General features: G+C 40.1%; 1 protein-coding gene across 1 annotated transcript; it reads left to right on the top strand.

The window, feature by feature from the left end:
• Positions 1–281: 281 nt before the first annotated feature.
• CLEC3A (C-type lectin domain family 3 member A) lies at positions 282–9,577 on the top strand. The gene is made up of 3 exons (XM_019505311.1): positions 282–396; positions 3,275–3,355; positions 7,482–9,577. The coding sequence occupies exons 1-3, from the start codon at positions 282–284 to the stop codon at positions 7,871–7,873; spliced, it is 588 nt and encodes a 195-aa protein (XP_019360856.1). The 3' UTR covers positions 7,874–9,577.
• Positions 9,578–14,159: the final 4,582 nt, after the last annotated feature.

The following is a 14,159-nucleotide window of genomic DNA, read 5'->3' as shown; positions in this document are numbered from 1 at the left end:
CCAACAAAATGTTCAGTCCTGAAATGCTCCCTGAAAAAGCTCATTTGAAACCAACCAGGAAATCAGAATCTAAGATGAGGGATCGAAACAAGGGGTTACCTTATGTTGGAGCCAGCTGAGGTATTCAACACGTCGTAAGCAAGGAGCACAGCCAAGTCTATCACTACACTTTCATAAAGCTAACCTCAGTCAGTTCACATTGAGTTGTGGCCATATGATTTGCTCTCTTCGCTGCTGTAGAGACTCTCTTGAAGGTTTGCATTCGTTTTTATAGAAGAGACATGGCACAAACGGGACTTATCATTTTTCTGCTCATTACCATACTACTGCTGGATCAGACGACTGGCCAGCCCTCCAGATTCAAAACCAGAAAGCACAGTAAACGTCGAGTGAAAGGTAATCAGTTTTATTCTGGGGAGAGTGTATACCTGGGGTTTTTTAAAGCTGGGGTTTTATAGTGTGCTTACACACTATGTGATTCATCAGAAATTAGTAGTATGTAAATACTTATTAGCAAAGGAAATCTTTGCCTGTGTTTAATCCATTGAGAGAAAGGACTTTATATACATTATTTAGGTTACAAGCAAAGTGTGATATGTCAGACTGGATTTGCAAATCGGTACAGCTGCACAGGGACAGACACTCTGCTCTCAGTTGTGCCTATTATATCCCACTGAAAGTATTTAGGATACATACATTTAACTGAGGACAGAACTTGGTCTCTTATATTTAATTATGACGGATATCGCCAGGAAGAATCATGTACAGGAAATTGCTATTCGCGGGCTCGGCATTCGTGGTTTCAAATATTTGCCAGTGCCGAACCCGCATCTTAAATACACTTACAGGAGCTCCTTGGGAGCTTAGTGCTTGCTGCCGCCAGGCTCCTGCCGCTGCCAGTGCAGCCGTGCCCCCTCCCCCAGCCACTGGGGGCACTACGTTCATGAACGCAGGCGGCACTCAGGAGCGCAGTGCCGTATTCACGGATTTTGCCATTTGCAAGGATCTCAAGAACGTATCCCCCACGAATGGCAAGGGTCTCCCGTATCATGTTCATCTACTCTAAACAAGCAGAATAAAATAATAAGCCTCTAGGATATAATATATTCCAACAACAATCCAATGCTAGAGAGTTTTTTGCATTTTTGATGAGAATATTTGTGGGATAGTTGTAGAATAGTATTTTACCCAGTTATCAAATGCTATAAAATGGTGCAAATAAAAAAGAATTAGTGGAAAAGAAGCACAGAGTAAATGCCCTAGAGGAGGACATGGATAACCCCCTTGAATATTGTTCATCAATTAGATTTAAACCCTTACTTCCATTTTTTTTAAGTGTAGTGTACGCTGCATGGTTGGTGAGTACTTAACCACTAGTCAGTGATGAGTAAGTAGCTTTCTAAGGCCATTTCATAGCATGGTCTATCTATCCTTAAACTAAGGATTATTTGCATATGTATTTCCCTGTCTAGTAAATGTATCTATCCCCTTTCTTCTGAATTCCATAAGGGTTTTTTGAGTCCATGAATTTTACTGTAAAACAACGGCATTTTTCTCCCACGTATGAAAACATACCTGCTTTTTCCCACTAGGTTTAACATTCAAATCTCTTATACATTACATTTTAGTTTAACATAAACTCACTTTTTTCTCCTCTGTTTCTTATTTTTGTTGCTGTTGTTTTCTTTTGTTCTTTACCCCCAAACCTTAGTTATTAATTGAAAAAATGGAACAAGAGACACTGAGGTGGAGCTGCTGTGTGGGAGGTGCAAGATTTTTTTCTCGGCCACCATTTTGTTGGTGGTGTTTTAAGTGCGACAAAATGGTTACTTATTGTCCTACAGCAGGTTCTGTGTTAAATTGCTGTGTTCATATGATCAACATTTCTGTAAATAAACAATATGCTTCTCCTGCCCGTATTTAAACTCCGTGCACACGCACATTGAGGAGTTAGCGCAGAACTGAATGTGCAAATTCTGGACTCTATTATAAACTGGCATACGGATGATCAACAACTGGTAGTTACCTGTGATCCACATTTTTTTCAGGCAGCTACTAACACGTGCTCACATTGAAAGCTGTGATTAAATTGGGGAATGAAAGGCCAGGTCATACTTTTCTCCTATGGGGCCCAGAGATTCTCTAATTAAGCCAGCATTTAGGAAAATTAGAAGGTAGCGCACCTCTTCACCTTAGAGCCACTCCTATTCCACAGGGGTCAAGAGGTTTGCCACTGACTTCAATGGGGCCGGCATATCAGCCCTAGTATCTAGGTTATCCTACTTTTGCCCACAGGTGGATAAACCAGGCACAAGGTCTGAAGATTTTCTCTTAGAAACCCACACAATAAAATCTTTGTTCATCAAGGATTCAGAGCAAAGAACACCTGCATAATTGTTTGTTTAATTGCACCCCAGGAGCCGACTACTAATTTATGTACTTTTCCTGTTAATTAACATGTTTACAGTATTCATTGCAAATTGCTTGAATCAGCCACAGCAGTAACAGTAATAATAAACTAACATTTTCCAATTCAGGCACCTAATACAGGGTACCAAAAAGTGACTATGGGGTTTGCTTGAAGTTCTTTTGCTAAGAGTATGAAATGGGCTCCAAAATAATCATTAGAAGCCTAGTCTTAAAAAGCAAAAATCAGTTGAACCGAATTCTCAACTCCATCATCAAATCCTCATGAGTAAATTTCTTTAGATATAGGGGCACAAACAAAGGCCTTCTTCATGTCTTCAAAAATAATGACTGATCCCTGCTTTAGACTTTAAATTTGTACTGCAGCAGCCTACCATAATGCTAAACTTTGCCCTGGTAAGTTAGTTTTATTAAATGCAGTTACTAGAATCAGTTATCTATGCAACTGCATTGTTCATGAACTTTTGTTGTTCTGCTCCATTATCACATTGCTATAATCCCACTGACTTCTTTGGAAAAATGTCCATAGATATCACTTAGAACAGAACTGGACCCTGGGTAAAGATTTTATTTAGTTTGTATTCATTACAATTACATTGGTTTAGATATTGCATGTCTATGACATTGAATTAATTGTTATTTAATTCTGTTGTATTTTGATTGTCTCTGAAAAACTCTGGAGTTTTTTCACCTGGGGAAGGGCAGGGAGTGATTTCATCAATATTGTAATTGCTACTGTCATATTTATCTCCACAAAAGACAGTTCTGACTTGAAGACATTCTTGGATGTATGTCGATGTATGTTATTGTATTTTTATTAGTTTGCTGCTTTGTTTGCTTGTTTAAGAAAAGGATGATCTGAAGACTCAGATTGACAAGCTGTGGCGAGAAGTAAATTCCCTGAAAGAAATGCAAGCACTTCAGACAGGTAGACCATGTTTTATTGGCTCATTGTTACAAGACAACATCCTTCCACCACCTGACATACTACATCTTCAAAAAGGAATTCTGCCTCCTTGACAAGTAGGATTCCTTACCACAATGGGTTTTCCAAAGAAATAAAAAAGATAGCACCAAGAATAAATCTGGAGCTATAAAAGCAAAACTTGAGTGGAGACAAACTCTTTAATTCTTTTCCATTTAAGTCTATTCAAATGTTTGCATGCTGCAGGACTGGTTCCCAGGATCTGTGTTATTTCTGCGAGGATAATACTGCAGTAGCCACATACTGATGGCATTAGTATAATGATGGCCTTTATGTAATAATGAAATGCTATGACTAAATATCGCTTTGTCACTCTGCCACCAGATGTTCTGCTGATAGAAAGTGGCTACTACTGTAAACCACCTGAGCATGTGCACATCTGTATACCTTTGGCAGCTCCAGGTGTCTCCACTCAGCAGCTCTGCCACCAGAGCATATAGTTCATGTACCACTGAAGGGACCACAGCCCCCCAGCAGAAGGTGAGGGAGTGTCTACACATACTTTGTGCTAGATGCTGGTTGGTGGCAGAAGCTTTACTCCACTTAGTAGAGGTGGTATAGATGAGGTCTGGATGTGGACAGAGTGTCAGGAAATTTCTGTCAAGTGGTCATGAACAACTTTCCCTGTTCTCATGGCTGCGTGGGCAGAGAGGTTAGATCACACTGGGAGTGGGGACACACATCTAAAAAGGTGGCTGGAAAAGTCTGAGAATCTATAGCTTATATAAGAGAGGTTAGGAGGCTAGAAATTTCTTGAAGTGTACAAGCTGTTAAATTCAAATATTAATATTACTATAAAACCAAGTTTCAAAGCAACAATCACTGCTAGTTGAGGGCTGGCCTGACTGAATATACAAAAGCCTTGGAACAGGGGTTCCCAAAGTTTTTATGCCGCAGCCTGGAAGCAGCCATGGCCCAGCAAACTGCAACCAAGCAGTCACAGCCAACCACAGCTGGAATTGCCAGCCAGAAGACAGGCAAGGATACCTCCATGCCCTGGGCGGGGTGGGGGCAAACCCTACGCTGCCACAGGCCCTGCGGAAGGAGCCACAGCCCCTCCACCTGGCTCTGGCAGGCCGCGGTTTACCAGTCCACGGCCACTTCCGGTCCAGCCACCGACCCACCACAACCTGGCACCGGGCCACGGCCCAGGGATTGAGAACCCCTGTTTTAGAAAGTCTGATGGACATTTGCAAAATAAGGACATTAATTAACTATCCAGTTAGGAAATGGTTCTATTGTGCTGCCCTTAAACAAGTTGGCAATTACACATGTTGGGGGACATTGGACTGGAAGTGACATCACTGACATGAGATGAAACTTTTTTGACCAAGAATAATAGTATTTGAGGAAGTTCGTTTGTTACACAAACTTACTTACAAAAGTTAGTTTTGAGTTTTACAAAACATATTTCCATTTTAAATAGTCATAGGAATGTTGATTTGAGCAAATAATTTATAGCTAACTAAACAGAAGTCTGTGCTAAGCAAATAATTTTCTTGTTCAGAAAGTAAATTGCCCTGCTTCTCCAAATAGCTGGAGAATAAATGTTCAGGAGCTCAGAATTCAAACCAAAGCCAAAAGGAAGTCGACCATCAACACTTATTTTTAGCCTTGTTTCATACGTAGAACCTACAATGATCAAATATGACAAAAAAGAGGTCGTCCATGTCTTGCTCTCATCACACATGGTTGCTGAGAATCCCATCACATTTTTAAAAAGAGCTGAGTGTTTTAATTCATAGGGATGCTCAAGATTTCCATATTACAATGAGACTTATTAGTGCACTATTTCTCCTTGTTTCTCTTTGTCATATGCTATTGTGCACTGTTGCTAAATGACCTTTATCAATAGAGGCTTTCCACTTGAAAGATGGCTAAATTTCAGTGATAAGTGTATGGCTATCAATACATAGTTTTTTAAAGTCTTTTGGCAATCTTTCCAGATGAAAGATCTCCTATAAAGACAAGTTGCTAAGGATTATTGTATCATTTGCCTCTTGTAACTTTCCTAGTTGCAGTGGCTGAAAAACTTGAAGGATGCTCTTCAGCACTTCAAGAAGTTAAAGAATGAAATGATGAACAATGATGAACATAAAATGCAACCGAAGGATTCATTTCATTACTCTAATTGAAAATACTGCTGGCCTTGCAAATATACAACTTGATCCAAAGTTGCTAAAGTAGATGGATTTGTGAGTCTTTGGATCAGAAGCTTAGGAAATCCTTACATAGAAGAAAACAAGCACAAATTTTAACCGTTCAGGGATTTGCAACAGTTTAGAAGAGTTAAACATGGGAGACGCTCATATATTTTTCACAAAAGAAGAAATTCTTTCTAAAATATGCATAAAGCATCATGACCCCGGCACATCTATTCAGGCAAGAAAACATTTAGCACTTCTGAAAAACAGAGCCTTTAGGAGAGTTGTGGGACTGCCACATATGGCTTTACATGAACTTACCTCTTGAAATCCTTGTCTTAATGCAAGTGAATATTATTTGCGTGAAAAGCAGTAGAGGAATATATTAACTTGGGGTTTGGGACATAAACATGAAATACTGGAATTGCTGCTAATTATGGGACTGATGTAAACATCTGCATACGTAATTTTGCATTTTTGGTGCAGAGGTACTGAATGGTGACTTTGTTTTTGAGACTTTTTGAGTAGAAACCTTCATCTTGGCTAGGTTTGTGCACATTGGAAGAAAGCTCTTTGGAAGTATTTATCAGAGTCACCTCACTTCCATGTAATTGTCCGCATTACAGGAGAAGAGAAGTGATAGTTCACTGAGGGTTAACAATTCATTCCAGCAAACCCTTCCTTATGTGAGTAAAGCTGAAGAAACTATAATGACTGCTCTTCAAAGCGAATTGCAGGCTTTAAACCAAATGTATATCCTAGTACATTTGTTTTTGCCATTAAAACATTCCTGATATGTTCCGCTAGATGAAACCAATGAAGACGTAGGCTTTGCAAAGGACAAGCTGGCACTCCTTGTGGTCTGTTACCACATGGGTTGTACAGACAAAAGCAAACAGTTTAGTAAATGAGGACAGAATGTCAACTTCTAATGACAATGTGTGCACTGTTGCCTTTAGAAAAAGGCATTTATAGCCCTAACTCACTCTAGGTCACTTGAAATGGGAGTCTGAAGGGAAGGGCTTTATTTAGCTGAAAGAATGAACTGACTGGAAATGAAGAGCTAGAGGTAATTGTTTTATGTCTTCTGTAAGCTCTTCTGCCAGTGGCAATATTTATTCATCACCTGTCCCAAAATGATGAATTTCAAATCAATATCTTTCAGACAAGCAAGATGCTGTAAACAACACCGCAGCAACATCTGTCCCATACTTGTTTGCTAGGAAGTAGGCTTAGTTAATGCAGAATGCTTTACTTTGGCACTTTAAATGTCCTAAGTATGAAAAGACCTTTAGATCTAGACTTTGGTGCAAAGCCAAGTATACACTTCTTGATGTCTTAGCCTCATCTGCCAAGAACACAAACATCTATTTCACTGCGGAATAAGTTATGAAACTGATGAAGTGAGGCAAAATATGCAAAAGTGGCAGTAAGGACTATTTATAAAAGTCAGTTGTAAGACAGATAAACAACAGGCCGAGGTCATTTTTAGCATTCTGAAATAACAGAATAAGGAATCATGAGGAAATGAAGTTACTGGAGGGGACTGGGATAGAGGGCTTAATGTTCCTTCCTATAAATAAGCTACAAGTCAGATTTTTTTAAAGCATTATACAGAGTTACAGTCACAAGCCACATGGATGTTAAGTGGGACTCATGTCCAGCAGCATAATAAGCAGTGGGCAGCCAGGTCACCAGCTGGTGCCCAATTAGAGGAGTCACGTGAACAGCAGCTGCTGCCAGCCTAGGTGCCACAGCTGGACCGGCTCTTCCTGCTGCTGTCACCCAGGGTGCAGTCTCTGGCTCTTATGCCTCTACATGTGCCTAAATCCCATAGGTACTTTAGAAAATCTCTCCCTAAATACTCAACCTTTTTCAAAACTATTCATTTCTTACTGAATATGTCAAACCAAATCTGTTCACAGTCTGTCTTCGTGGAACGAAGGTTCATAAGAAGTGCTACCTCGTGTCAGAAGGTGCTAAGCATTTCCACGAAGCCAATGAAGACTGCATATCCAAAGGAGGGACGCTGGCTATCCCCAGAGATAATGAGGAAACCAATGTTCTTCGAGACTATGGCAAGAAAGGCCTTCTAGGGGTGTCGGAGTTCTGGTTGGGTGTCACTGACATGGTAAATGAAGGAAAATTTGTTGATGTCAATGGTATGGCTTTACACTATTTCAACTGGGACCGCTCTCAACCCAATGGTGGGAAGCGTAAAAACTGTGTCTTGTTTTCCCAGCCCTCTCAAGGCAAGTGGGTAGGTGAAGTGTGTCGTACTGCCAAAAGATACATTTGTGAATTTCTGATCCCATAACTTCATTCAGAGCTGGCCGTGCCAGCTTATTTAGTCATTAATATGCAGTTTTGCCTGGCACTGACCTTCCCACTTAGACAGTGGTGAACTGAAAATATTTGTTGAAATTCCTCACCATATACACACCTCTTTCACAGGCAGGAATTTTCTCTATTAATTTATTTTCCATTCTCTTGCTACAAAATGTCACGTTTAGTGAGTTCTTTCACCACCTAATTTTAGCATATGCCGTGTAGTGAATATACCTAACACTGTTTTAAGCTGTATTGCATTATAGTATCATAGTTTGATGTTCGTTGTTACTAGTGCCTTGAAGGGAAAATTCATCTCAGACCTGCACTTCATATGTCTATAAATGAGTGTTTGCTTCAGCACTCTGGTCAATATTAATGAAAGTGGCATGCACAGAACACCCCATAGGGTGAAATTTGCCAACCTATAAGGTCTCACAATCAACTCACAATCAACTGAAGTCCCACAATTTAAGTAGATTTTTTAACAATGTGAATTTCTGCATAGGGTGAATTTCACCATAACCAATCCAACCAAGAGTTCAAAGATTTTGACCTAAAGGGAAAAAAACAAACAAATCTGAAGGCGGTATAAAAAAGTATGGAGTTGTAAGTGGTATATTCCTGAAAGAAATATTCACAGTAAATATTCTGAAACATCAGCCAGTCTAGAAATGTTTGGTTCCGGTCCTAATAGTTCGATTATTATTAAATGTAATATGTACCATTTGGAACATTCTTCTACCCATTTTGAAGTGTCAAATGAGGGCTAGGCCATGCCCTTTAACCTACAATATGGGGCACACAGAAGCACCTTGGAGGAACAGACAGAGGTATCATACTTCAGAGAGAAACATTACTTCTCCCAGGTTGATGGGATATATAGTGGGCAACATACTCCCTTAGGCTGTAAACAGATATCTCATTTGACCCAGGTTGACTGTCCCAGGATTTGATCCGAATTAAAATTGCTGCAGCCTAGTCCTGCACACACGCTGCCCTTGCTGTTCCTTTGTCGGTAAGTGACCAGAGAGAACTCACAGTCTGACAGGGTCGTTCCTATAATAAACTGCAATAACCATACAGGCATACAACAATATTCTGGGAAAATGTACTGGTGGATTTTATCCGACATACTTGAGAAGGATTTGAAGTGGGTTGGTGGACATGTACAAGCCTGGAACAAAAGACTTTCTTCCAGGACAAATGTGACATCCGTTTGTAGCCACCTTCACTCGCTGGTATAAGGGGTGATCTGACCCGTGTCTTCCTTATGCCTTCCCACTCCTCTCCCAACTACTTCCCCTAAGACCTACATCAGAGGGTTCCCCCTGCTTCCCTATAAGCCTCATTAGCCAGGGGGTGCTCTAACCCTCTTTAAATACTATATTTCAAGTTGGGACTCTTTAAGAATAAGTAGATATCTTCATGGGTAAAAATCAGAATAGCTCCACTACAGTCAAGGGAGCTTCACTGAATTACAGAAGAAGAAATATCACTTCTGTTTTTTGCTGTTCTTAATCTTCCAAAAAAACCCTATAAACTACAGAAATGAAGTTATAGGAAAAATGGCAGCCAAATGCTTTACTTGGCATCAGCTGAATATCACTTTATTTTAGTATTATGTTAAGGGTAATTTGTCAGATTTGCATTATAGGACTAGCATTAATTATTTAAATGTACTGCTGCTTGGAGGTCAACTCTTTCTTTTCCTTTATTTAATTGTGCAATAAATCTTTGAATTCTGCAATATATCTGTTATTGCTAGTACTTAATGGTGCTATTTAATTGTATTGTTATTTTGAGAACCCGTATAATCAGTATTTCAAATATAGCTTATATGCATATTTTTTTTCTGTAGAAATGATATATGCATCCTGTGTGAAAAAAAAAAAGAATTCAATACTGAAATGAATAGAAATCTGCCATTCACTAACTATTTGCTAAAACAAGAAAAATTGAAAAGGCTTCTTCAGGCTGAAATTAGTTTGGGATTCAGATTTAGGATTCAGATTTGAAGTCTTCATACAAATTCAGCTGCCCTTGTTACATTTCCACCATCTGGTGCTTAATCATTCATGACATTTCAGTACTGTCAGCCAGTGCCATAGTAAGGTGTGGGGGGGCAAGTGGGGCAACCTCCCCGGGGTGCCGAAGCTAAGGGAGGCCAACAAGAGCTGCCCAGCTGGGGTGGGGCCCAAGATGGAGCTTCAAATGGCTCATTTGGGGGGTGCAGGGATTGGGGAAGGATGGCTCCCACCACTGCACTCCTGGATAAGCATGGGGGGGCATGTGCCCCCCAGATATGGGCGCAGGGCAAGGGTGGGCTGCTGCTGTGGGCTTTTCCCCAAGCACCACACTTCCTTGCCACGGCACTGCTGTCAGCTATACAAAATGAACCCATTCTGGTTTTAGATCTAACCTAAAATTAAAATTGTCAGGTTCAGGGCTCCATTTGCACATGGGCCCACAGGAAGTCTAGGTGGAGAGCTGTACCTTTATGGAAAATAGTCTGTGAAGCCACATACCTCAGTAGTCACTCAGGGTGGAGCTTCCCACCATTAGGACTGGTCAGCATGAGGACAGGAGACCTGCAAAGACAGTATTAGGTGCGGCTAGAAATGCTATTGACTTTTTAATATGTGTCAGTTTTTCCAATAATCCCATGCTCCAGTAAGGTACCAAGGGCCCTATAGGGTTAGTGGGGCAATCTTCCAGGTGAGATATGAAATTACCTGATGGCATCTACTCATTTACCAAGGTAATTACCACAGGACCAACAGAGGTAAACATGCATTGTCTAGCCAGTTTTCAGTTTGAATAATTGCATTGTATCCAACAAAATTATTCTCACAGCTTCAAGCAGGTAAGTTATTCTCCTCATCTTCAACAATGGAGCAATGGTGCTGAACCCTAATAAACAGCTGCTCCGTTCCATTCTCAGTGATGAGCGATGGGGTCTTGACATATCCATCAACATCCTGCTTTTTCTGGTGGAAGTTATGTGGGCTGCAGACCAGTGTCAGGAGCAAGTATATTCTTAGACACTGTTTGATGATGCAGGGTAGCATTACTATTACTCCTACTGCACCCATACCCATAAGAAAGCTATTTCCCCAGGTCAGTGGTTGTCAACCTTTTGCAAGTCAAGGAAACCCTTGTGTGACTCAAGGTACCCCTTAAAAATGTCAGCTCTTAGTTCTCACTCTGTTTTTGATTATGGAAAAATAATAGAGCAATTCTTCCATTGCAAAAAAACCCCCAACAGGTCAGAATATTTTCAGCACTATGGATTCCTATTTGAAATCTCTGTCTTTATCTTGTGACATATCTTTGCATGTTTGCACACCTAACAGTATTAACATTGCATGGCACTCTGTAGCACCCTTAAAAGAATCTCAAGGCACCCCAGGGTACCACAGCACCCTGGTTGAGAATCACTGCCCTAGGTGAATGTCATTTGTTCAGCTCTTCATGAATCTGTCACAAAGCCCAAACGAGACACCTTTATATTCATCTTCTGAGGAATTTTATCAAAGGAAAACTATCCTATTCAACAGGCTGTTAGGGTCTATTTTGCTTATCAGATGCTGTTGAGTTTTGTTGCTGACTTTTAATTGTGATTTAAATGTCTACAATAGCTTGTCATTGCCTTGAGCTCTGGCTCATTGGGCTAGTTAATTATGTCAACTATGCAAATGTCAAATTCAGAATAATTTTGGAAATATTTACCAGTACAGCAACACCGATATATACCAGCTTCAAAGGTGAATTATTTATTTCTTGTCAGTTTTCTTCCTTCTCCTTTAGGTACTAACAAGTTTTTGAGGTTATGAACAGCAGAATAAAGCAGTTACGGACAACATTGGAAGACATACTCCAAACTCACTGGATGCCATTGTACGCACTGTTAAACAAACAGGTGCCTTACTAATAATCCATGAAGACATACCTAGTATGGGGACATAACTCAAGGTCTTAAGGCAAAATATGTACCTTTACAGTTCAAGAAAAGCAAAAAAAGATGGGGGGAAAAAGAAGCTGGGAGGGGAAGAGAAAGGACTGGGAATGAGGACTGCAGAGTGAACAAAGGAGAAACTGGCACAGAGAAGAACAGGAAGGGAAGATTGAGGAAGAAAATGTTCCTCCCACCCTCTTGCTCTGATCCATGAATGGCTCCCCAGAGGGGGTCCATGACGCTGGTACTTGTGAATCCAGACACTAGTGATGGGAGCCCCCCAGCAGCTGATTGCTCAAATAGTGTTAACACATTGTCTACTACCCCGAGTTCTCCTATACACATCCTCCCTCATCCAGCAGACATTGTTAACCACCAGTTGCACACAATTACCTACAGTTCTGTCTCAGGAGAGACCAGGCTTGGGTTCAGATCTTTCCTCCTTTCCCTCCAGCAGTCAGGGTAGCCCCCTGGCACCAATAAAAAGTCCCAGAACATAGCAAAGCTTCTTTTTTTTTTTTAACCCAAAAACTTGCTTAAAAATTGTTTTCCAACTACTTAAGTTGGTCTAATAAAAGATATCAGGTTCACCCAAAGAGCCTTGAGAACATAGCAAAGGCATACTAGTTCCTTCAACCCAAACTGCTACTCAGCCCTGGTTTCCCTCCGAATCACTTTCTGTGATCATGTCCCGTGTGCAAGTGGAGTAATCTGGCAGCAGATGACAGGCATCGGATACCTAATGGAGAAACAATTCTGGCATCAATTACAGAAAAAGTCAGGAAGTTTCTAGCCTCTCTGTGCTAATCCTGCAGCCGCTCCAGATGCTGGGACTTTACTTGTGTCCCAGAACGGTAAGTGAAGCAGGCTGTTCACATGTCAGCTACTGCTCTTGTGTTTGAGGCAAGAACAAGAGACTGGGAAGCAGCATGGAAAGCATTGAACTAATCCCTGAGCTGACATAGCGCAGCAGTGTTCAGCATCTCCTGGAAATAATCAAAGTTTGAGGACACTGACATAAAACCCTTCCTTCATCAAGAGAGAGAGAAGGAGCAATGTTTGGAAGAAAAGTTCTTTTCCCAGGTGCTCATGCACTACAAAGACAGAAAACATAGACCTGTATATACAGGCAGGATTACATAGCCAGACAGGCCACTGAAAATAACTGTGCACAAAACACAGTGCACAGCTTTTTAACCTCTTAAATAGTCTGTCTCCCCAACTTCAGTTGTAACTAATTTTAAGAGATTAATTAGCATTTTCTTTCACTTGCATAATTTGTGAAATAAAAAGACCAAGATAAATCAAGGTAGGGAAGAATGGAGCTTATATAATAAAATAAAAAATGAAAATGGGAGGAATAACTATTAAATTCTACACATTTCAGTACACTAGATGTTTCCTTTAACTTTCTGCCAAACTATTAGCTTCCATACACTCTCTGATCTTAACATTGAATATAGTGATACTTAGTGAGCTTTTGGAAATTTAGCTACTGGTTTGTCTTCAAAAGAACAGGTTAAAAACTTAAAACTTATGTTTGGAATAGACCCCTTCATAGCTTTTTCCCAAAGAAAAAAAATCCTTCATAAATCTCAAAATTTGCATTATATACATTAAAGAAAGAGTTGTAGAAATATTTGTGCTTGCCAAAAATGTGGTCTTGGGCAAATTAAAATTAATTATTTAAAATATTTCCAATTTTACTGGAAAAAGTGTGGAGGGGAAACAAACTATCAATTTTTCATGAAAACTTTTGGGTATAGAAACAGGCTATTTTTAAATAAAAATGTTTTTACTAAAAAATGAAGTGAACTGATCCAGCATTGACCACCAGCATTTTGTTTCTCTGGAGATGGTTGGTTCTATCGCAAATGAAGACAAGACTGTCAGTATTTCTTTCACCCAGTAGAGGTCTACCTTCACTTAGCAGAGACCAGAAGGCTTTTCAGATATGAGCGAAAAGTATACATAGCACTAACCAGTTTGCTCAAATGATTTTTTTGGCTTTGATGTCATAACATAAAAGTTTGGTTAGTATGTAACAGAGATTAAGAACAAAAGTGAGGTAAAACCTAACTTTGAGAATCTATCTAGGGAACATAGAAGACTTAAAAATGAGCTATGGGGCCGCTACTCCCTGAATATGCTGACAGTCATGTAAAGAGCTTCTCACTTGAAAATAAATTCATAATTTTTGCTGCTGTTGGCCTCAACCTCCAGGAAACACGATATACCAAGACTTCACTGTGTCAGGTGCTGTACAAACACAGATAAAAATTTGGTCTCTGCTACCGAAAGACAATATAAACTCTGT

Source organism: Gavialis gangeticus, unplaced genomic scaffold, assembly GCF_001723915.1.
Source record: "Gavialis gangeticus isolate Ggan-Ray unplaced genomic scaffold, GavGan_comp1, whole genome shotgun sequence".
Lineage (NCBI taxonomy): Eukaryota > Metazoa > Chordata > Crocodylia > Gavialidae > Gavialis > Gavialis gangeticus.
Note: the sequence above shows the minus strand (reverse complement) of the source record. Positions and strands in the feature narration are given on the sequence as shown.